This window comes from Prionailurus viverrinus, chromosome A1, assembly GCF_022837055.1.
Source record: "Prionailurus viverrinus isolate Anna chromosome A1, UM_Priviv_1.0, whole genome shotgun sequence".
Lineage (NCBI taxonomy): Eukaryota > Metazoa > Chordata > Mammalia > Carnivora > Felidae > Prionailurus > Prionailurus viverrinus.
This window is the reverse complement of record NC_062561.1, coordinates 28,824,883-28,848,219: the sequence shown is the minus strand read 5'-3', so window position 1 is coordinate 28,848,219 and position 23,337 is coordinate 28,824,883. Positions and strand designations below refer to the sequence as shown.

Below are 23,337 nucleotides of genomic sequence, written 5' to 3'. Positions count from 1 at the left end.
TTTCAAGTAAGAACCCCATGTGTCACACTGTTATTCTGTGATAATTACTATTTTATTGTCTTCTATTTTCTTTATATAGTTGGTCTGGAATAGAATATGAGCTCCTTAAAACTAAATAATAAATTTGAAGTCACGGAACACCTCTCATATGTATTTCTATAGTAAAGAGATATACATGTTCACTGCCTAACATATTCCAAGGTTACCAATCATAACATTAATAGTGGTAGTTGTTAAAGTAACATCAATGATCACAACAGAAGCCATAATTTATTGAGGACCTTCTACAGTCCAGATCTCAAACTAGAAGCTTCAATGCTTTCTCATATAATTTCATGTAATTCTCTTAACAATGAGACAAGAATTATGAGGAAGCTAAGGACATATATTAAGTAATTTGCTTAAAGCCACCCAGCTAACATGGGTAGAGCTAAAAATAGAACTAAGTATAATGTTCTTTCTGCCGAGTGGGGTACGTTTACTCCTTTGACTCCAAATAATATTCCATCCTGTGGAAATACTGGAGCAAGCGGACAGATAATTACAATGCCTAAACAACTGACCTGTCTTCTCCCTGACCCCGCCCCACTTCAAATAAGAAAACTGCTCTTTTGTGCTAAAGCATTTTGAAAGACCAGGGAAGGGGGTGGGGGGAAAGCAACATTTGTGTTTTGCAGTGCTGTGAACTATTTTGAGCTAAAAATAATGAAACTGTCACCCTGTTTAATCAAGTGCTGAGTGCCACACGTTTGCCAAAGCAAAGTAGACCTTTCTCTCCAATAGATCCTTGACATTTCCCTTTTATTTACAAGTTCTATAGAGAAGAACGATGAGCTGTCACGCTGAGAATCTATTGTTTATTTACTACCATCAGGTCTCTGAAACAGACCCAATATAAAACCGTACAGAGAAAGACCAGAATTGTGGCAGTGACTTAACTGCATACTTTCATGTTGAGATGACAAATACAATTTCAGAATCAAGTAGCATCTGATACTATCTATGGTTTAGTTAATGGAACACATCTGTTCAGTTTGGTTTTGGGCTTTAGAACAATGTAATTCACCCAACTCACATTGGTTGTTAAAATTTGAAGCTTGAAAAGGGAAATGCGCTCAGAGAATGGTCATACTTATACTTCCTAGGAGAAAGGTGGCTAGCTGTGTCTGCTAAGAAATCTCAGGATGGCATTATTTGGGTCCATTTGTCAAGGTCCTCAGTCTCGTAGACTCAAAACCTGATTTTGTCATGTCAACTGCCAACAAACCTAACTCCCAGGAGAATATTATTAAACACACATATTCTGATCTATACATAAATTCTGATATAGAATATAAGAATTGAAAATACTACAACACAATGAAAACTGCAACTTTCCTATGGACCACAGGGTACACTCGTTACCATTGCAGCATATTATTCAGAGGGGGAGACCTACACGGAAAGCCAAATCCTCGTCAGAAGGTTATTCTGTGAACCTCGTCCTTCGAACAAGGAGAGTACATTAAATGAATTCTCCTCAGGAGAGATGACATCAAAGATAAATGGAACCATATGAGTCAAAAGTCTTTTAGGTTCCTTATCCCCTACGCAAGGCACAGATGGGAACTGCTGACACTGACCTGGTACCAAGACTGAACAAGAATCTACAGTCAGAACGACACGGTCTTTCTTTGGATATGTTAAAAGGTTTAGTCAAGTAACATATGAGTCTCCAGGCCCCAGAGTTATTCCATCTCCTTGAGGTGGCTGGGCCTATCTGTGCCCAGATCCATTGGTATGTGGAGTTTATAATTTTACTCTAAAAAAGTCATCTCATTTCTTCAACACCAAATTCCTGTCTTGGTGTAGCCCCAACTATTAAAAGCATCTATTACAAAGAGAGTCACAATAAGCCCTCATTAGACAGTGGTCACACGGATTTTTCATACAACAGGTAATTACCTCAAAACATAGAGAACCTTTTGTTGTGTTTTAATTGAAGAACAGGGAACATTTATAGGAAGGGGTAAACCTCCCTAAAATTATACTTAAATGGTTATCCAGAAGAAGAGAATCACAAAAGACAATAAGGGTGGAAATGGAAAGATAAGAAGGCATGAAATTGTACTCTGAATATTATTTTAGTCCACATCAAACTAGAACAGTTTCCCAAACATATCCTGCAGGGCACCAGTGGTCCTCAAAATGTAAATGTTGTGCAAAGGAAACAGAATTCTAGATTCTACGGTGAAATACGTCTGGAAAAAAAGGTAAAACAAAATCACGTAAGTTTATTTATGGCAGGGATTCTCAGGGCCTTGAACAGGTTTGTCTCAATTGTGATGGAAGGACCAGTATCTGGTATGCATTGAAACAAAGGAAATATTCAAGGATCTAACTTGTAGGTGGGTTTCAACTTTTTTTTTTAAGGAAAGATTCATTTCTTCAACCCAATGCATAAAACAAAGTAGATGGAAAACAAAACCATTTTTTATTGAAATTAAAACAATAATACAAATATCTGATAATTACTATTTCACTTAAGAAACAAATTTAATACTTACACTGATAATCCTCCAATTCTGGTTCCTGATTATTATCAGCACTTATTTCTATTGCAGCATCTGCCAGGTTTTTTTCTAATGCTGACCTTGCAAGGCTTGGTAAGAACCTGGTGGATGGGGGGAGGGGGTGGGGAAGGATATAATGTAAAGTCAAAGGTTTCTGTGATTCCTAAATATCTTTTGGCACGTACCCACGCAAACTCTTTCTCTCCTCCCTCTCTATCTCAATATAACCATTTATGGAATGTCAGTCTTGCTCTGTGAAACCCATGAAAAATTTTGGAATATAAATTTCAAGCACCTGTGAAGATGAAGTATGTTTGTTGAACTCCTTTAATAAGTAAAATTTATGTGTAATTAGCAGTATTCATTTATATACAATATTTTATAGGATGAGACTTAAAATAATTTACTTCTTAAAATGGATTTAGTGTGCCTCATAAATCTTGGTTAACTGTTTAACTGGATTATCAAATTTTCTTAAATAGATAAAATAACGCTTTAACCTGCTCCAACCTGGCAATCAGAAATTCAAATTAGTGGAAGCGGATTAATGATGTTTACTTTCTAACACAAATTACTGAATTTAGGGTTATCCAGCTTGGTCTTTCCTTCATTTAAAAAAAAATACACCTGCTTGTCTGTTCTATATGAATGTTGTCAAAATAATAATCTGGTGAGTGACAGAGGCATTCTTCATCTACAGGTAGATTGTGCGAACATCATGAGCTTGGATGATGAAAATGGAGTTTCCCAGCCACACAAATAAAGTTATATCTGGAACTTATGATCCCAAGTGAGCCCACAGAAATCATTTTTAACCCATTACCTGAGTTATACTACTATAAGCTAACCACTGTGTGCCATGATATTCCAAATAAACATACTAAGAACATAACACTTCTAATTTAGGCTTTCCATAGCTCTAAATCCTTGGTGGTGGTTCCCACAGCCTTGAGTGTGCGCTCGAATAAAAGAGACGTTGGTGTGAGTGAGAAGGCAAATGAATGAGTGTGTGAAGAACTGATAGATTTCCTGACCCTGTGATATAATCCACATATCTGACACTATCTCCCACCTACTGCATCATTTTGGTCCCAGGCTATGATAGGGGGATTTCTATAACTCTAGGTCAGTAGCTCATTGGTTCAGCATCAAGTAGGACTTACTGTTGCTCACCTCTGACCTTTCATCACCGTTCTTAGACTGTGTCCAAAACCAAGGCCTCACCTTCTCTCTCAGACCCAATAACTGGGCTTTTATCTTGTTTCCTGAGCCCTTATCTTGGCACCATGCCCCCCTTTCCTCTCTCCTCTACACCACAAACTGGAGTCTGGCCTGGTAACATTAGGCCTGCAGCTCCATCTCCATTACTTCCTGTCAGACCATCGTGATTGACAATAACCACTTGCAAGCTGAGACTCCATCACTCTCCCCCCAAACCCCTTTCATCTATACAGTCTGCCGTCGACACATTCTCCTTTGCCCCTGTACTGAAACATTTCTAGATTGCCCTCCAAAGCCCATAGAGAACTGCAAAAGGTATGCACGTCTCCCTTCCAATAGCAGTGGCAGGCATTGCTTGCCAATGTGATACTCTTTTCTACTGAGCTTGAACATGTTTCCGAACTGTTTTCAACCTCACACCCAGATACAACTACCAAATAATCAGAGGTAGTATGGAAGTTGAAAATATCCCACTTCTAGAACCTACATTTTAAAAGACACTGGCTCAGGGCGCCTGGATGACTCAGTCGTTAAGTGTCAGACTCTTGGTTTCGGCTTTCATGAACTCACAATTTGAGTTCAAGCCCTGTACCAGGCTCTGTCCTGACAGCACGGACCTGCTTGGGATTCTCTCTCCCCCTCTTTCCCTGCCCCTCCCCCTCTTGTGCGGTCTCTGTCTCTCTCAAAATAAATAAATAAATGTAAAAAAAAAAAGATACTGGCTCATCCCACAAATGAAGAAAATAAAGTGTGTCAGGTTGTATTAGGTCAACCTTAATTTTTTCTAGGTTTCAACTTTTTTCTAGTTAACGGCTTCTTTTCCTATTGCTCACTGATATTTTCTACTTGCTTTTTCCTCTCCTTCTGTGGGCTTTCACAGAATAAGTGAGTGAATGAATGAAACATCACTCTTTCTGTCCTACTTCCCTATAACAAAAACAAACCCATACTCTGCTGTAAAGTTTTCAAGGGTATTTATCACTATTAGGAGCACCATAATGCCTTTTTAAAATCATTATTGTCATTAGCTTCATTTACTATCAGTAAAAATAGAACTGGAAAGTCTCCAGTCTCTAGGGTCTTGGTTGAACAAAAAACTAAAGAAATGTTCAACCACATTCTAGGAAACAAAAACAGAGGTAGTTTCCCTAGGCTAACTGAAAGTGAGATACAATCTTTGGATTAAGGAGTAAGATGGGTTTCTCAGGATGACAGTATGAGAAGCTAGAGTAAGGACAGGGATGTTCCCAAATTACCAGTGCAGGAAAGAGAGGTATTACTATTAGTAGTAAGAGTGGGAGAAAAAGACTGTGGGGGTCAGGGGCTATCAGGTAGACTGTGATTTCTTTTAAAAAAAATTTTTTTTAATGTTTATTTATTTTTGAGACAGAGACAGAGCATGAACGGGGGAGGGTCAGAGAGAGAGGGAGACACAGAATCTGAAGCAGGCTCCAGGCTCTGAGCTGTCAGCCCAGAGCCCGACGCGGGGCTCGAACTCCCGGACCGCGAGATCGTGACCTGGCTGAAATCGGATGCTTAACCGACTGAGCCACCCAGGCACCCCGGTAGACTGTGATTTCTATTTAGAGAGTGTAATTAATTAATTGATACCTGTGATTTTAATCTTAAGTTTATAAACAGCACTTGAATATTTAAAGTAACTTATGGCTCATTCTATTTATAAAGTTAGTTCATTATCTTTGTGAGTTATTTACTTTTCTGGAAAGGTTTTGTTTGTTAATTAAGCTATCTGAAGTACTTAAAAGGAAATAGCATACATAAAATTTATCGGCAAATTTCAAATATTTGAAGACAGTTAATTTAGCCAAGATATTTGGAAGATAAATGGAACCAAACATTTTTCAAAGGCCTATAAAAATAATTCATATCTGCTAGGCTTATAAGAGTAAGTTGAATAACAGAAACATGTAAAGAATATCTAGATTTTTGAAATTATACCCTTAAAACACTGAACAGCAATTGTAAAGCCAGAAATAAATCACTAGTTTCTCCAGAAAGAAAAATAATTTTTCAGAACAAAAAATACACATCAATGATAATCCTTATAATCATTTAACACTGTGTATGATTAGTTCTATCAGGCTTAATGATTTTTTAAAAATTAATTGGTTAATAATGTAAAAAGAGTGGAAATTTTATATAGATGTCATTCATTTTATGTTACAGGGAATTCTTGAAAAATATTGTCTGTAAACTGAGTTTTTGGTGACTGGGAAAATTTCCTCATTACCTCCATGTCAGAGACTGTTAATCTTCATTTCTAATTCTTATAGCTCTGCCTAAAGTTTCTATGCTAAAGGATCATTAGCCCAAGATTTTCTATAAGCAGATAATGTAATGGAATACAAAATACTTGGATGGAGTAGAACCCTTGTTATAGGAACTTCTAATTAACTCTTCCACAATAAAAGAACCACTAAAATGTAAAATACCTAATAACTTCCTAATCTTCTAAAGTTTCTTTCCTTTGGCTTCTTAGGTTTTCAACTATCCAGAAAATTAAATATACATCTAGCTCCAAAACTTGGTGTACATATTATAGGATATGAGGATAAGGCACTTAGCGAACCATTCCCTCAGATGAAGAAATGTTCCAGTCTGAACTCAACTGCCATACACAAGTAAATAAAAAAAAATTTTTTTAAGTTTATTTATTTTGAGAGACAGAGAGAGAATGTAAACATGGGAGGGGCAGAGAGAGAGGGAGAGAAAGAAAATTCCAAGCAGGCTCCATGCTTGTGAGGAGCCCAACATGGGGCTCAATCTCACAACCTGAGCCAAAATCAACAGTCAGACACTTAACTGACTGGGCCACCCAGGCACCGCCAAATAAATGAAAAGTACTTTAAAAATTCAATTAACAGGATTTTTTTTAATGTTTATTTATTTTTGAGAGAGAGAGAGATAGACAGATTGTGAGTGAGTAAGGAGCTGAGAGAGATGGAGACACAGAATCTGAAACAGGCTCCAGGCTCTGAGCTGTCAGCACAGAGCCTGACGTGGGGCTCGAACTCACAAGCTGTGAGATCATGACCTGAGCTGAAGTTGGTCACTCAACTGACTGAGCCACCCAGGCACCCCAAAATTAACAGGATTTTTAAAATCCAAGTTAATACTTAATAAATTTAATGTTTAACAAATTTAAACTAGAGAATTTCTTTGGATTGTATCTGCTAAATAATAGATTTCATTAATATAAATTATGTCAACTTTTTAAAAAAAATGTTTATTTATTTTATTTTTGAGAGACACAGACATAGCCTGAGTGGGGGGAGGGCAGAGAGAGCGGGAGACACAGAATCTGAAGCAGGCTCCAGGCTCTGAGTTGTCAGCACAGAGCCCGATGTGGGGCTGGAACTCATGAACTATGAGATCGTGACCTGAGCTAAAGTCAGATGCTTAACTGACTGAGCCACCCAGGTGCCCCAAATTATGTCAACTTTTAAAAATTTTTTGGGGGGGTGCCTGGGTGGCTCAGTCGGTTGAGCGTCCGACTTCAGCTCAGGTCATGATCTCACGGTCTGTGAGTTCAAGCCCCGTATCTAGCTCTGTGCTGACAGCTCAGAGCCTGGAGCCTGCTTCAGATTCTGTGTCTCCCTCTTTCTCTGCCCCTCCCCTGCTCATGCTCTCTCTCTCTCTGTCTCAAAAATAAATAAAAATATTTAAAAAAATAAAATAAAAATTTTTTGCAAAACTCAATTTCTTTTCAGTACTTCAATATGGAATGAGGTCACTAAAAAAAGGAAAAAACTTCATGTGCCCATAATTTTTTTTTCCTTCCTGCAATTGTGCTATCTTGAATAGAAGGTTAGTAAAAAAGGTTTTTGAGTTTGTAGCCTTGCTAAAGTCAACAGATAATGAATAAACAAGATAGCTGTTTTACTTTTTTGCAAAGTGTCATAGGGTGGTGACAAAGAGAGTTTTATTGTGGTCAGGTGATAACACTGGAAAAATTAGTTGACTATTTAATTCAGTAAAATATTTATGAGTGTTAAAAGTGAGTAATTTTAAGTTTTTGAATTTTTTTAACTATGAAATATTGCAAGTATATAGAAAGTTACAGAGGATATTAAATAGTCTATTAATCTCTTTTCATCTCTGGAGGTAATTCTCACGCTGAAAGTGTTATGTATCTCTCCTGTCCACATTTTTATTTTGCTATATTAGTATGAATAAAACTATATTGCATTTTTGTCACATTTAGCATTTTTATACATGGCAACATATCCCAAATTTCCTCTTGCAAACTGCCCATTTTCTGCTTGATATTACAGACAGATCTACTTCATTTTAACTAATGTGTACTATCTCATTATGTGACTATGTCAATTTATATATTCATTCCCTACTGATGGATAGATGGGTTGTTTCCAATTTTTCACTGTTACAAACAATGATGCAGTGAACATTCTTACATATGCCTCCTTATACATTCATTTAAGTCTTTCTCTGAGGTGATATCAAGAAAAAGAATTGACAAATCATAGAGTATTAATATACTTAAGTATAAAGATAATGTGAGGTAACTCTAAAGTGAGGAGACTTTCATCCCAACAGCTTTAATAGAATTCCATTTTCTTCTATTGACAAAAAATGTTAATTTTTACAGGTAAAAATTATAAAAGTATGAAATGATAGCTGATTATTGTTTTAAAATCTCATTTCCCCAATTAATAATAAAGTTGAACATCTTTTCAAATATTTATTGGTCATCTGAATTAACTTCTGTGCATGTCTATTCATCCTTTGCCCATTTAAGGTTGATCCTTTCATCTCATTAATTTGGATACTTTATAGTCCCTGAATAACAATCCTTTTGTGATTATAAATTTTATCAAACATCTCTTAGTTTGTGGCTCATAACTTGTAGACTGGCTTATAGGGTTTATATCATATATACATATTTTACTTTTTTATAAGGGATAAAATGGGTATTTTTAATTTTTAACCATTTATTGATAAGTATGTCCATTCCCACACTGATTTATAATGCTACTTCTAATATATACTAACTTTCCACAAATACATGGGTCTGCTTCTGGGCTCCATAGTCTATTCTAATAGTTCATTTGTCTTTCCTTGTACCAATCCCATCCTGTAATAACGAATATAGCTTCATAATGGATCTTGGTATATCTGATAAAGTACAACTCCTTAATCTTCCCCAAAACTTCCTTTGTTATTATTTCCATGATAATTTTGAGATCAGCTTGTCAAATTCTATATAACCTTGGTGGAATATGACCAAATAATAACTATATATAAGTTTGGAGTATAATAGCTTTATAATTCTGAATCTCCCTTTTCATGAATATGGTATAGCTTCCCTTTTATTTAAGTCTTTATGGCTTTCAATAAAGATTTATGCTTTCCTCCATAAAAGCATTACATATCATTAGATTTGTTCTTAGGTGCTCAAAGATTTCTACTATTATTTTGAATAGGATTATTTAAAAAAAAAAGACTTCCTCTGCTGATTGTTAGTAGAATATAGAAGAGTCGCTGATATGGATTTATAAGTCATCTCACTAATCTCTATTTGTTCTAATGATTTATAGGTAGTTTCTCTTGATTTTTTTTTATTTTGAAAGAGAGAGAGAGAGATTGAGAGGGGGAAGTACAGAGAGAGAGAAAGAGAGAGAGAGAGAGAGAGAATTCCAAGCAGGCTCCAAACTGCCAGTGTGGAGCCTAACATGGGTCTTGAACCCATGAACTATGAGATCATGACCTGAGCTGAAACTAAGAGTCGAATGCTTAACAAACTGAGCCACCCAGGTGCTCCTTTTGAATTTTTTATGTAGCCAATTAGATAATTTTGGGCAAATGCTCTGACTGAAAGGACAGATAGGTGACATTCTTGTTCTATTCCTAATTCTAAAGGAAATATGTGTATTTTATCATAAATATGTTTGCTCTAAATTTGGGGTATATACCTTTTATCAGATTGAAGAATTTTCCTTCTCTTCATGGTTTACTAAGAATATTCCTGGTTTACTAAGAATTTGGTGTTTTTGCTTTGGTTTGTTTTTAGGTTTGGTTGTTAGGTTTCATCAAATCCTTTTTACTCATTTATTAAAATAATATTTTTTCTAATTTGTTAATATAATGAACTAAAAAACAGAATATTAAACTTCCTTCACATTCTTGAGATAATTCAAAATTGCTCATGATTTTATATATATATATACACATCCATATATATATGTGTATATATGTATATATGTAATTAGTTAGAATTAGTTTGTTAGCATTTCTTTTAAAACTTTTGCACCTATTCCATGATTGTGATATGTAATTTTCCTTTCATACATTATTCTTGTCTGGTTCAGTTACCAAAATCATACTAGATTAAAAGTGAATTGCTGTTTGTCTGTTCTTTGGAATGGTCCGTAAAATGCTTTGGATTACTAGTTTTTCAAAAAATTAAAGACACTGGAAAGGAGCTTTATTTTAGCTGGATACAGAATAGAGAGAACAAATTTAAGTTGCAATGCAGTAAGTTTACTTAAACTATAAGAAAAATTGTCCACCAAACTGAAGATTGATAGAAGGCAATTATAAATTCTCGTAAGCTGAAAATAGGTTCTTTTAATTCCTTTTATATATCAAGGAATGAATGGACAATAGTCAGAACCACCATAAAAATAATTGCCAGATTATATGAAAAGAGCCTAAAAGAAAACTCTGGGCTTATTGGGTATTGTTATTAATCCTTTCTTTTATTATTATTTTAAAATAGGGGTGCCTGGTTGGCTCAGTTGGTTCGAGTGCCCAACTTCGGCTCAGGTCATGATCTTACAGATCGTGGTTTTGAGCCCTGTGCAGGGCTCTGTGCTGACAGCTCGAAGCCTGGAGCCTGCTTTGGATTCTGTGTCTCCCTCTCTCTCTGCCCCTCCCCCACTCACATTCTGTCCCTCTCTATTTCTTGAAAATAAATAAAATGTTAAAAATTTTTAAATGTTTATTATTTATTTGGGGGGGGGGCAGAGAGAAAGAGGGACAGAATCCAAAGCAGCTCCAGGCTCTGAGCTGTCAGCACAGAGCCCAATGCAGGGCTCGAACCCACAAACTGTGAGATCATGACCTGAGCCCTGAGCCAAAGTCAAATGTTTAACTGACTGAGCCACCCAGGTGCCTGTTAAAAAAATTTTTTTAAATGATTTCATGCAAGTGTGATTTTGTAAGAAAATTCTTTAAGCCAATATTTTATAATAATTTCCAAACAGGTATAAAAGTATTATTAGTATAGACTGAAAAGACATTAGTTTTGTTAAATTTAGGCAACAGAACAGTATATCAAGCATGGAAGGTTCCAAAGCTAATTTGGGAGATGCTCATTGTAGTGCATAAGAACACTAGCTCAGAAGACACACAGCATTTGAATCCCAAATCCACCTTTACTTCTTCACTACTCTGACAAGAGCAAGTGACTTCGTTTTCTTATCTGTAAACTATCTCTTAAAATTGCTGTTATGTGTACGATAAAATATGTTCTAAAAACTGAACACAAGGTTGAAATAGCTACATATTCAGACAATACATTCTCCAGACCTGTGAGAACTGACTACCAATTAAACTTACATAATCATTTTAGCAAAGACCCAGGAGCTTGAATTCAGTGAGAAAGGGGAATATGGTTACCTGGAAAGGCAGGCTTTAGTAACTGCACTGTGAAGATTTTCATGAGGGTACTGTGACAGCCGACGACAAATCCGCAACAGCTGTCTGGTAGATAGTGATGCTGCCAATGACTGGGCCTATCAAAAGACAAGGACAGCCTGATGACAGTCTTGTTTCTACCTGCTGAAAGTCCCTTTAGATGAGTATCAGGGCACAGCTCATTATTCCTGATGGACAAGGCCAGACTTAAATATATACTGTTAATGAATTACAAATAAAAATAAACAAAAGCCAATTTACACTTTAAAAATCCTTAAAGAGGGGCGCCTGGGTGGCTCAGTCGGTTAAGCGTCCGACTTCGGCTCAGGTCATGATCTCACGGTCTGTAGGTTCGAGCCCCTCGTCGGGCTCTGTGCTGACAGCTCAGAGCCTGGAGCCTGTTTCAGATTCTGTGTCTCCCTCTTTCTCTGACCCTCCCCTGTTCATGCTCTCTGTCTCAAAAATAAATAAATTAAAAAAAAAATTTTTTTTTAAATCCTTAAAGATAGGTTTTTAAAAAACAATCTATAAAAAGTGTGTATAAGTTAAATTCGACAGAAGTGTTTTCATTGAGCTAAGTGCTGTATACACACATTTTGGGGGTTGGGGGGGAAGAGGTTGGAGGAAGGAAAGATGTTACATAATACAGTTCACACCTGACTTACAAATAGCTTTTCTGTGCCATGAATTATTTGTTCTCCCCCCCCCCCCGCCCGCCTACACAAAGCTGCACTGTTAAGATATCCTGAAAATGCTTAGAGCTTTAAGTAAATCGATGGTTTCCAAAAGGGAGAAAAGGAAATGTGGACAGTTCAGGTTGCTGATCACAGAGATGTCAACCAGTGTTATCACTTGGGCGGCAGCTTGCAGTTTGAAACCCTTTCCCTACACTGTCAGGATAATTCCACTTTTAAAATTAATAGAGCTGCTAGTATAGAAATCAAGACATGTGAGTACCAATAATATTTGTTGTTGATTTTGAAATTATCTTAGTGGGCAGCATAATATAAAGTTCATAAGCTTTGGAATCAGACAAATCAGGCTCCCTCCCATGTACTAGCTTGGTGGGTTAGTTAACACCTTAAAGTCTCGGTTTCCTTATCTTTTTTTTTTTTTTTAATTTTTTTTTTTTCAACGTTTATTTATTTTTGGGACAGAGAGAGACAGAGCATGAACGGGGGAGGGGCAGAGAGAGAGGGAGACACAGAATTGGAAACAGGCTCCAGGCTCTGAGCCATCAGCCCAGAGCCCGACGTGGGGCTCGAACTCACAGACCGCGAGATCATGACCTGGCTGAAGTCGGACGCTTAACCGACTGCGCCACCCAGGCGCCCCATCGGTTTCCTTATCTTTAAGTTGGCGATAATACTGCCTTTACCTTTAAGATTGTTAAGAGGGGTTTAATATCCAAAATCTATAAAGAGCTTATCAAGCTCAACACCCCAAAAAACAATTCAATTAAAAAATGGGCAGAAGACATGAATAGACATTTTTCCAAAGAAGACATCCAGATGGCTAACCAGACACATGAAAAGATGCTCAACATCACTCATCATCAGGAAAATACAAATCAAAGCTACAATGAGATACCACCTCATACTGGTCAGAATGGCTAAAATTAACAACATAGGAAAACAACTCTTGGGGAGGATGTGGAGAAAGGGGAACCTTGTTACACTGTTGGTGGGAATGCAAACTGGTGTCGCCACTCTGGAAAACAGTATGGAGGTTCCTCAAAAAGTTAAAAATAGAACTACTCTATGATCCAGCAATTGAACTACCAGATATCTATGCAAAGGATAAAAAAATACTGATTTGAAGGGATACATGAACCCCAATGTCTGTAGCAGCATTATGAACATTAGCCAAAGTATGGAGAGAATGCAAATGTCCACTGACTGATGAACAGATAAAGAGGTGGTGTTTATATTCAATGGAATATTACTCAGCCATAAAAAAGAATGAAATCTTGCCATTTGCAATGCTGTGGATGGAGCTAGAAAGTATAATGTTAAGCAAAATAAGTCAGTCAGAGAAAGACAAATACCATAGGATTTCACTCATTTGTGGAATTTAAGAAACAAAACAGATGAACATGGGGGAAAAAAGACAGGCAAATCATAAAATAGATTTTTAACTATAGAGAACAAACTGAGAGTTGCTGGGAGATGGGTAGGAGGATGGGTTAAAAATGAGTAATAGGTAAGTATTACAGAGGGCACTGGTTTTGATGGGCACTGGATGTTATATGTAAGTGATGAATCACTAAATTCTACACCTGAAACTAATATTACACTGTATGTTAACCAACTGGAATTAAAATAAAAACTTGAAAGAACAAAAAAGAAAGAAAAAGGACAAAAGAGAAAATTGTTCTCTTAGCAGAGGTCAGTCACATGGATGCTCAACAAATGTCACCAATTATTATTAAAAGTCAGCCTCTTCAAAATGAAGAAAATCTAACAGGAAGGTGATGTGACCTACACTTTAGTATGAATTTAATGTATCAGATTATTATTGGATTTAGATCAGCAGCATTAGGAAACAGCAGTTTTCACTGAAAACCAGAAGAGAGAAGAACTTTTAAAGAACAGGCCAGGGTGAAATGAGGGCACATGTGACCCCTAAGGGAACACAGAAGAGGACTCCAAGACGTGAACAGAGGGTTCAGGATGGATGGTGGTAGGATGCCACAATGCCAGAGACACAGTTTATTTGCTTGTTTCCACATTTCACTTGAGGTGACTTCTGCATGTTCCAAGGAAGAACAAAAGGAAGTGATTTCTCTCCCTTGGGTATTTCACGGCTCCATGAGATGCTGTTATGCTAATACTAGAGTTGTATTTCAGCTACAACATAGGTTAACGAGTCCTCTGGGGACTAGGTTGGGAGCAAGATCACCATTTACAATGTACCCTTTTTTCTATTAAAAAACACATTCGATGTTTCAAAGAACTCATTTGTAAGCAAACATTTGGTTCATCCTTGTTTTCAACAAATTTGCATTCTAGACATGGAGGCAATATTTAAATATAAGAAAGTAGGAATTGCAATTCAAAATAGCATATAATTTAATGCCAAAGCAAGTGAAGCACTTGACAACTGCTATAGGGGCTTAAAATTAAATTGTTCAAGTGGGCAGGAGAAAGGCTATGAACAAAGGCATGAAAGCAAAAGAAACAGAAATCGTGCAGACTGTGAGGAAACCAGCCCAGCTCTATCACAGGGTCTTGCTGGAGAACTTGCTCCTAAGTAACAAAGACCTGGGACTGACCCCTGGAGGAGTTTGGCTTTACCCTGAAAGGCAATAGGACTTCTTTTGTGCACAAAGTGGTAATATGATTTTAGAAAGATTAATTTGGCAGGAGCATGCAAAGTAAGTGAAGGACGGGGGGAACTGAGACAGGAAACAGAAAGCTCCTTCAATGATCTGTCTATAAAATGATGAGGTACTACAGTAAGGTCACTGGCAAAAAGGAGTAGAGAGAAGGAATCAACAACTATTTCAGAGAACTTGGCACCTGATGGATATGAGAAAGAAGGAAGAAGGGAGGATAAGGTTATTTCAGCCAGTATGATTTAAAGTATCAGAAGCCTAATATGATTCAGCAATTCCCATTCTTAACACCTGGGTCCACAAAAATTCCTATTTTCATCATGGAAAATGTATGACTAATGACTCCAACCCGAGCATTCTCATGACAAGAGTCCCAATAAACAGTACAGTAACTTCCTAGTATACAATATTCTAATCTCATCCAAGAATGACATTGAATTCAGGCTTCACATTTCATTCCAGTGATCGGTAAGGACTTTCTCATGAATTTGAAAAACACGAGCTTTCTCAGTTGATAATACCGAAATGCTTTATGATAACATCCAGTGTCCAAAAAATCAGAACAAAGCTTTATGTTGAGCCATTTAAGTGTTGAATAAAGGGTTTGGTTATTTCTTCTCTCACATTATCAATTAGAAATTGAGAATGCACTTTAATTACAAAATTCCTAACATGTTTAACGTTTATAACATTACATTTCTAAGTGCAGTGTCATCTTGCAAAAAAGAAAGTGAGGATATGAGCACATTCTCTTAGTTACCATGGTTATGGAGTTTAAGAGCACACTTCAAGGGTTTTTTGTATTAGCATGATTAGTACCAGTAATTCAGCTTAAAAATATGAAGGTTCTGATCAGAAATTTTTTCAAATAAATTCTCTCTTTTTCCTCTTAAAGAATTATTTCTTTTATGAAAATGTAACATTCTCTGGGAGAGAAAACTCTAGGGACAATGTGTTAATAAATTAGTAATTAGCTGATTAGTCATTTCATTCATTCATTCATCAAACATTTATTAAGTGTCTCTTATGTGCCAGGCACCAGGCTGGGAAACGGGAATAAAAGAATGAACACTGGGGCACCTGGGTGGCTCAGTCGGTAAAGTGTCCAACTTCGGCTCAGGTCATGATCTCACAGTTTGTGGGTTCGAGCCCCGCGTCGGGCTCTGTGCTGACAGCTCAGAGCCTGGAGCCTGCTTCAGATTCTGTGTCTCCCTCTCTCTCTGCCTGTCCCCCCACCCCCACTCTCGCTTTGCTCTATCTCTCAAAAATAAATAAATGTAATAAAAAAATTTTTAACTAAAAGAATGAACAAGGAGTTCAAACAGTCGTTGGGGAGATAAAAATAAACACAGATAGAGCCACCACAGGTCTGTAAGAGAATCCTACGTCAAGTGTCATGAAAACAGACTGCAGACTGAAGTTAGTTCTGCCTGAGGGGCTGAGAGAGACCTGACGGAACAAGGACCTGTGGGAGAGCAGACAGGGAGAAAGCACATTTCGGGCATCACCTGACGTGGAGGCATCTGGTTATGTGCTGGGCTCAGGAACCAGTAAGAAGAGGAGTGCGGGAGGCCTGAGGGTGCTTCAAGAGAGGCTCTAGAGAGCGAGGCTGAGGAGGGCAGCACACAGCCAAATGGAACTTGGCAGGCATGCATGTTTTAGCGGGTTGTCCGTCAGTCTGTAAGCGGAGAATTCAGCCCTTAACAGTTCAGGAAAGGCCACTCCAGAGATAACAAGGAAGAGTCACTCATTCATTTACTTAATAGATATTTGTTGAGCATCTACTACACAGTAGGCAAATTCCAGATGCTGGGGATACAGCAGGGACCACAACAAAAATCCCTGTCATCCTGGAACATAAATTTGAGTCAGGGAAAACAGACAATTTAAAAAAGTGAGTGAAACATATATTATGTCAAATGGTTAAGCCTCAGGAGGAACTTGAAAGCCCAAAGAGAGCTGGGAATGAAAAGGGCGGGAAGCGTGATTCTAAACAGAGTGCTTCAGGTTGGCCTCTCTGAAGAGGTGGCATCTGAGCAAATCCAAAAGGGGGAGGGGGCAAAGCTACAGTTATCTGGAGAAGAACAATCTAGCCAGAGGAAATGCTGAGTGGCAAGGGCCCTGAGGCAGACACTAGTGGGTTTAAGGAACAAGAAAGAGAATGGTATAGCTGAAAAGAACAAATAAGGAAGCAGAGTTACAGATGAGGTCCCAGGAGTTATTAATAGGGGGCCTGTGACAGCTAGAAAATGCTCCCACCCCCTATACCCCAAGATACCCACATCCTAATCCCTGGAACCTGTGAATTTTACTTTACATGGCAAGGCTGACTTTGTAGACCACATTAAAGACTTTGAGATGAAGAGATTATCCTGGATTATTTGGGTGGCCCCTAAATGCAATCACCCGTATCCTCGTAAAAGGGAGGCTGAGAAAAATCTGACACAGACACACAAAAGAGAAGGTGATGTGAAGATGGAGGCAGAGGTTAAGATAACGAGGCCACAAGTCAAGGAATGCTGGTCACCAGCAGAACTGGAAGAGGCAAGGGACAGATTCTCCCCTTGCGCCCCTGAGGGAGTGTTGCTAATACCTGGATTTCAACTCAGTAATACGCATTCCAAACTTTTGGCATCCGGAACACTGAGAAAATAAATTTCCAGTGTTACAAACCATTTATGGTAATTTGTTAAACAGGCACGGGAAAGTAACACAGGGTCATATTAGGAACAAATTGTTGGTGATGAGGGCAGTCAAAAGGAAATAACGATATTCCAGCAGAAAGATTATGAAACCAAATACCAGGACAATTCTGATAATAGGTAAGAGAATGGATGAGACATCATGATGCTAAATTGATGAGATTTTCTTTCAGGGTAAGTGGAGATAGTGGGAAAGCAAGGAGACAGATTATTAACAAAATCGGGGGATTAAAAAAGGAAGTAGGAATAGATTTAAAGGGGAAAGACAGTTCAGTTGTATAAGATAGGTTGAATTTACAGCAATCCCAGAGTATCCCATTGAGCAGTGAAAGAAATGAACATTTATTAAGCAGCTACCAAGAAAAGGATTCTTCACATACATTTTCATGTTTAATCATTACAACATCCTTATGAAGTAGATGGCACTTCCCATTTTACAGATGAGAACACCGAGATTCATAGAGTTAGTGACAGTCCTTGATCCTTCCAACATACACAGTGGTTTCCAATGTTTTAAGCATCAAGTCCCTTATTTTTATTCCCCATGGGCCCTGTGTATTTTTTAAGTAGGCTTCATGTCCAGTGTGGGGCTTGAACTCATGACCCTGAGATCAAGACCTGAGCTGAGATCAAGAGTGGGATGCTTAACCAGCTGAGCCACCCAGGTGCCCCCTGTGCCCTGTGTTTTAAAAGGTTTTGCTTACCAAGCTGCATTTATTAAAGAATTAGTTCTCTATTTTTTGCTATTCAAATGCATGTATAGTCACCAATCGTGCTTCTGATTGGCATAATATAACCAGGCTTAGGTATTAAAATTCCAGCCCAAGGCCAATAACATTTTCATTAGTCCTTTTATTCCTCTGTGGGAAAATATACAACTTGCTTTGGTCTATTTTAAATATTAACTATTGCTTGAAGACTTCAGATTAAAAACGAATAACCTTTTCATTTCACCCCAGATAGAGCATGAATTATACCGAGTGTATTGGGCTTTTGACAGGGGGAAGTTTTTGTAACAGTGCAAAAATGTTTTCAACTGTGAATGCTGAAATAAACGTTAGGCAAGAAATTTTAAAAAGGGTGGGGGAACATAATATGCCACCCCAAAGTATGCCATTTTGACATGTTTATTATTTTGAATTAAAGTTACTTAAGAAACAGTCAGTATGAGAAGGACACTCTGACCCTCCTCTGTCCCCCAAAAGCAGGAAATAAACCTCCCACCTGAAAGGCACCCTCTCTGTCCCAGGAGGGTAGAGCGCATCCTTAATGCCAGAAATAGGGAACAAAGGGCTAAGATGGCAATATAAACAAACTTTGTTACTTTGTCACTAATTTACCATCCCAAGCTCAAACTTTTTGCCTTGTCAATTTATTTGTCAATTTGCCTTGTCAAATTTATTGTTTGTCCGAAAGGTATAAAAGCTGCCTGCTTTGGTCATTTCTTTAAGTCTAATATTTTTATAGGGCTCCTGTACATATGACATCAAATTGGGTTTTCTCCTGTTAATCTGTCTCATGTCCATTTAATTATTAGGCTGACCAAAGAACCTGGAAGGAAGGAAGGAAGGAAGGAAGGAAGGAAGGAAGGAAGGAAGGGGAAAGTTTTCTGCCCCTATACCATCCCAAGACGGAAATACAGTTAGAAACAGAGAATCAATGAGAAAAGAAAAGCTAGAAGCTGAAGAGAAATATGTTGGCGTTAACATAAGAGGTTGTACTTGAAGCCAAAGGACTAGGTGAGACCACTCAGCACAGGAGACCAGGGTAGCAGAAGTGAAACCCCTAAGAATATCAAGCACTCCTCTAGAGCTACTGGTTTTTGTATGATACCAGCCACGAGTGGCTGGAGCAAATGTTCAAACCACCAAGAGAGTGAAATATATGCACAGGGCAAAGCACAGCATAAGAGATAAAAATACCAGCTTGAAAAATAGATTTTTAAGCATTAAACTCTGAGAACATAAAGCAGCAGCATGTCAACAACGAAAAATCCTATGGGAAAAAGCCCAGACTTACCGTGGGATCCTGTGTCTCTCTGAGTTTGTGTGCAAATGATAACAATCTGTCCAAAGCTTCCTGAGGTATATTTGGGACCTATTTTATGAGAGAATTGAGAAAAGAAAGAAAGAATAAGTTGGGATATCTGATCAATCAACCAGAAATTATGGCTAGTTAGCAAACAATATTAGAATTACATTTTTAGAAAGTCTCTGATGATAGGTAACATGTTTAACTCCTAGCTAAATTTGCTTGTTCATTTTCTCAGAAAACACTTACACCTCTACTTTCTCTTTAACCATCAGGTAACTGAGGCGAAGCTGCCCTTCATTTACACTTCCATCACGAGGATAAAAGATGAAAGGAGTTGCTCAATTAAAAACTGGCATAAAATGTGCCCATAAAAAAACTTTTCATAATTATTTCCCCGTTTGTAAGCTTCAGCATGATTTTTTAAATTCTAATTTCAGCATTTTTTCTTACTGAAACCAAACTCCCTCATTTAATCATCATCTTGTATCTACAAAGTGACATAAGGTATCCTTGTACAAAGACTGGATGCTCAAGCTGTTCATTTTTTCAAGGGCTTTTAAACCACACACCTAAGGGGTATAATCAGTTTATCAATGAACTGTGAAGAACAATGGCCCAAATAACACACACTTGTTGCCTGAACTGTAACAATTTAGCATCCGACTCTTGATTTCAGCTCAGGTCATATACTGTGAGATCACCACATCAGTCTCCACACTAACACTGCAGATTCTCTCATTTTCTCTCTCTCTCTCTCTCAAAATAAATAAGCATTTAAAATAAATACAAATATCACAGAGATGTTAGAACAATGACTGGTATGATGCAACCATTTCAGAAGTAAACTGCTCAGGATTCCTTTGATGATTTTTAAGTGACTGGAACTTGAAAATTCTAAGTTCTTTTCAGTATATACTTTATTTCATTTATTCTTTTAATCAATCCTGTGATATATCCCCAACTTTGGTTGAGTAATTTACCCAAGATCTGGGAGCTAATAAATAGCGGATTTGGCATTTAAAAGCAAGCTGTTTGGGGGCACCTGGGTTAAGTCGCTCATTCGGTTAAGCATCCGACTTTGGCTTAGGTCATGATCTCACAGTTTGTGAGTTCGAGCCCCACATCAGGCTCTGTGCTGACAGCTCAGAGCCTGGAGCCCGCTTCAGATTCTGGATTACATGTCTCCCTCTTCTCTGCCCCTCCCTCATTTGCACTCTGTCTCTCTCTATCAAAAATAAACATTAAAAAAGAAAAAAAACTTTAAAAGCAAGCTATTTGACTTGAAAGCCTATGCCCTTATTCACCATCATGCTCACAAGACCTAAAATTAATCAGCTCATTCTGGTCTTTCAGAAGGGATGGGTGCATTCATGTATAAAGTTAATTATTCGTGATCTAGAACAACACTGCCCAGGAGGACTTTCTATGATGATGGAAATGTTCTTTACTTATGCTGTCTGACATGGTAACCAGAAGCCCCACATAGTTACTGACCACTTGAAACATGACTGAGAAACTGAACTTTTAAAATTTCTGTAATGTGGCTAGAGCTACACTGAACAGTGAAGTTCTGGAGTTCCACAAGCGTTAAGCACAATACTTGGTTAAGGCAGACACTGAAATAATGCATTATGTATACTGCAAGCCACCAGGTAACTGGTCAGGTAAGTACAGGATATATTACAGTATCGAGGGGAACAGCATTACTTTATATATTCTAAAATCTAAGGAACTAAGATATATTTGGCCTCCCTGTATAGGAACTTAAAATGATCATCTTTGGCTGATTAGAAGAGGAAAAGGAATCCAAATCTGCTTCCATATGAGGAAAGTGGAGAGCTAGCTTACATCCATGGTTCTCAAAGTGTGTTCCCCAGATCAGCAGCATCGGCATCACCTAAGAAATGCCAAGTTCTCGTGTACCACCCCAGACCTAGACACTCAACAATCTGTATTTTATCAGACCTTCCATATGTTTCTGAAAAAAATGCTGAAGTATGAGGCCCATTATATCAGGAAATGTGGGAGTAAATGGGAAGAAAAAGCCAGGAATGTCCAACTCTACTCCAGCAGGTGTCAGAGTGCCTTAAAAAAGGAACAGTTGAAGGCCACAGGCTAGAGCTAGCCTCACTCTTACCATTTCCTTAATCACTTGAACTTCTTCACTTTTGGCAAGTGGTTTCATATAATGGAAAAAGAACATGGTTAAGAATTCTGGTCCCAGCCATTGCTGTGTGGTGCTTCCAAAGACAGGGGGTTCTGCCAAGGCGATGATTCTGAAGGAGGGGTGGACAGGAAAAATGGATCTAAGGCGGGGAGGGGGAATAAAACAAACAAACATAATCATTCATATTAGAAATTAGGTCATGGGAGCTAAAGCCTAGGCAGTGATAACCCCATCATGTTGCTGTTAATATAGTCAAAGCTATTATCCAAAGAACAAGCTTTGAAAAAAATCAGGACATCCTAAGAACCTATTATTAACACAAAAAAGAATCACCTACTGTTAAAATATGTTGGATTATTTCCACTGATGGTCTCCATGCCTTGCACAAACCACCGTTTGGGATATGCTGTTACATGTCCAGCAAAATTTCTCCAAAGTCCCTCAGAACAAAATCCCCTCCAATTCACATTCATTACACAGCTTCCTTTTCTTTATTCAAAATCCCCTCAAAATCTCCTGTCTTGCAAGGAGCCCACTCTATGTAAATCGTAGAAAGACCAAGAAGTATGATCCAGGATGAGAAGGCTTTTTACAACACAGAAAATTTAAGCAGCACAGGGGCTGGATTAAATTTAAAATTTGCAATTGACAATAAGAATAGTCTTCAAAAAGTAGAGAAAATTCAACTTTTAGATCATTCACTCTTTTGTCATTTTTTAGGAAATATTGTGATTTTTTTAAAGTGATCTCTTTTATAAATCTCTGCTAGGGAATCTGATGATGTAAATATTCTAGGACACACAGAGGAAGAAGATAAGACTCGCCTTGGTTTATGAAATGACTTAGTATGTTTTGGAGAAGGGACTAGACACCCCTTATCATGATCTAATCATGGGGTGATATTGTCAGTTCTTATGAACTATACTCTAAACCCAAGTGGAAATACAACTTTAGAGGGTAGTATCATCCTTGTTATGTGAAAGAAGATCTGAAACTCAACACCTGCCAAGATCTTCACAAAAACAAAAATATAGGTACATAACTGGCATTTCTCCAGAAATGGAATACTCATTGCCATTAACTGTTATAATAGAAACCAATAGTTAAGTGCTTAGGCGGCTAGAATATCAGGAGGTAGGAAATGTGTGGAGAGAATCAGATAAGTAATCTGAAGATTTCAGATAAGACCATGTCCTCCCAATAAAACAGGTAGGTCCACGGACTCTCTGACCATGTGATCTGTACATTTAGAGGCCACTCCATGATTTGTAAACCAGGGAAAAGCAGTTTTTTGGAAATGGTCATATGAGAAAGGTCTAGAGGAATTCATGAAAGCTACCAGATATCATTTCATTTCTCCAGGTGGGAAAAAAAAAAAAAATCCTTATTTACAGATATTCAAGCAGGGCATGGGAATGATCTGTCCAAAGGAGTTGTTCTGGGAAAACAGGAAAGAACAGCAGCATGAACAGTGCCCGGAAGGCCTGAGGATAGCATGATCACTGAGGACCGACAGCAATTAGTCACACAAGAGAACCTGGACACAGAGAATCCTGTCATCTAAAAGCTAAAAGGGAAGGTTATTCCATTTTCCACTCCTGCCAAATGGTTTGCTACAATCCAGAAAACTCCTGCTTCGTGGCC

At 37.9% G+C, this 23,337-nt stretch overlaps 1 protein-coding gene across 3 annotated transcripts in view; it reads right to left on the bottom strand.

Annotated features, from left to right (window-relative positions):
* VWA8 (von Willebrand factor A domain containing 8) overlaps positions 1-23,337 on the bottom strand; it is a 363,734-nt gene that overhangs the window by 208,230 nt on the left and 132,167 nt on the right. For all 3 annotated transcript variants that reach the window (XM_047859419.1, XM_047859262.1, XM_047859340.1), the window contains 4 exons: positions 21,664-21,832; positions 19,512-19,589; positions 11,436-11,551; positions 2,547-2,653 (listed from right to left, as the gene is read on the bottom strand). In XM_047859419.1, the coding sequence (XP_047715375.1) occupies positions 2,547-2,653; positions 11,436-11,551; positions 19,512-19,589; positions 21,664-21,832 (470 nt within the window). The remainder of the gene's footprint in view (positions 1-2,546; positions 2,654-11,435; positions 11,552-19,511; positions 19,590-21,663; positions 21,833-23,337) is intronic.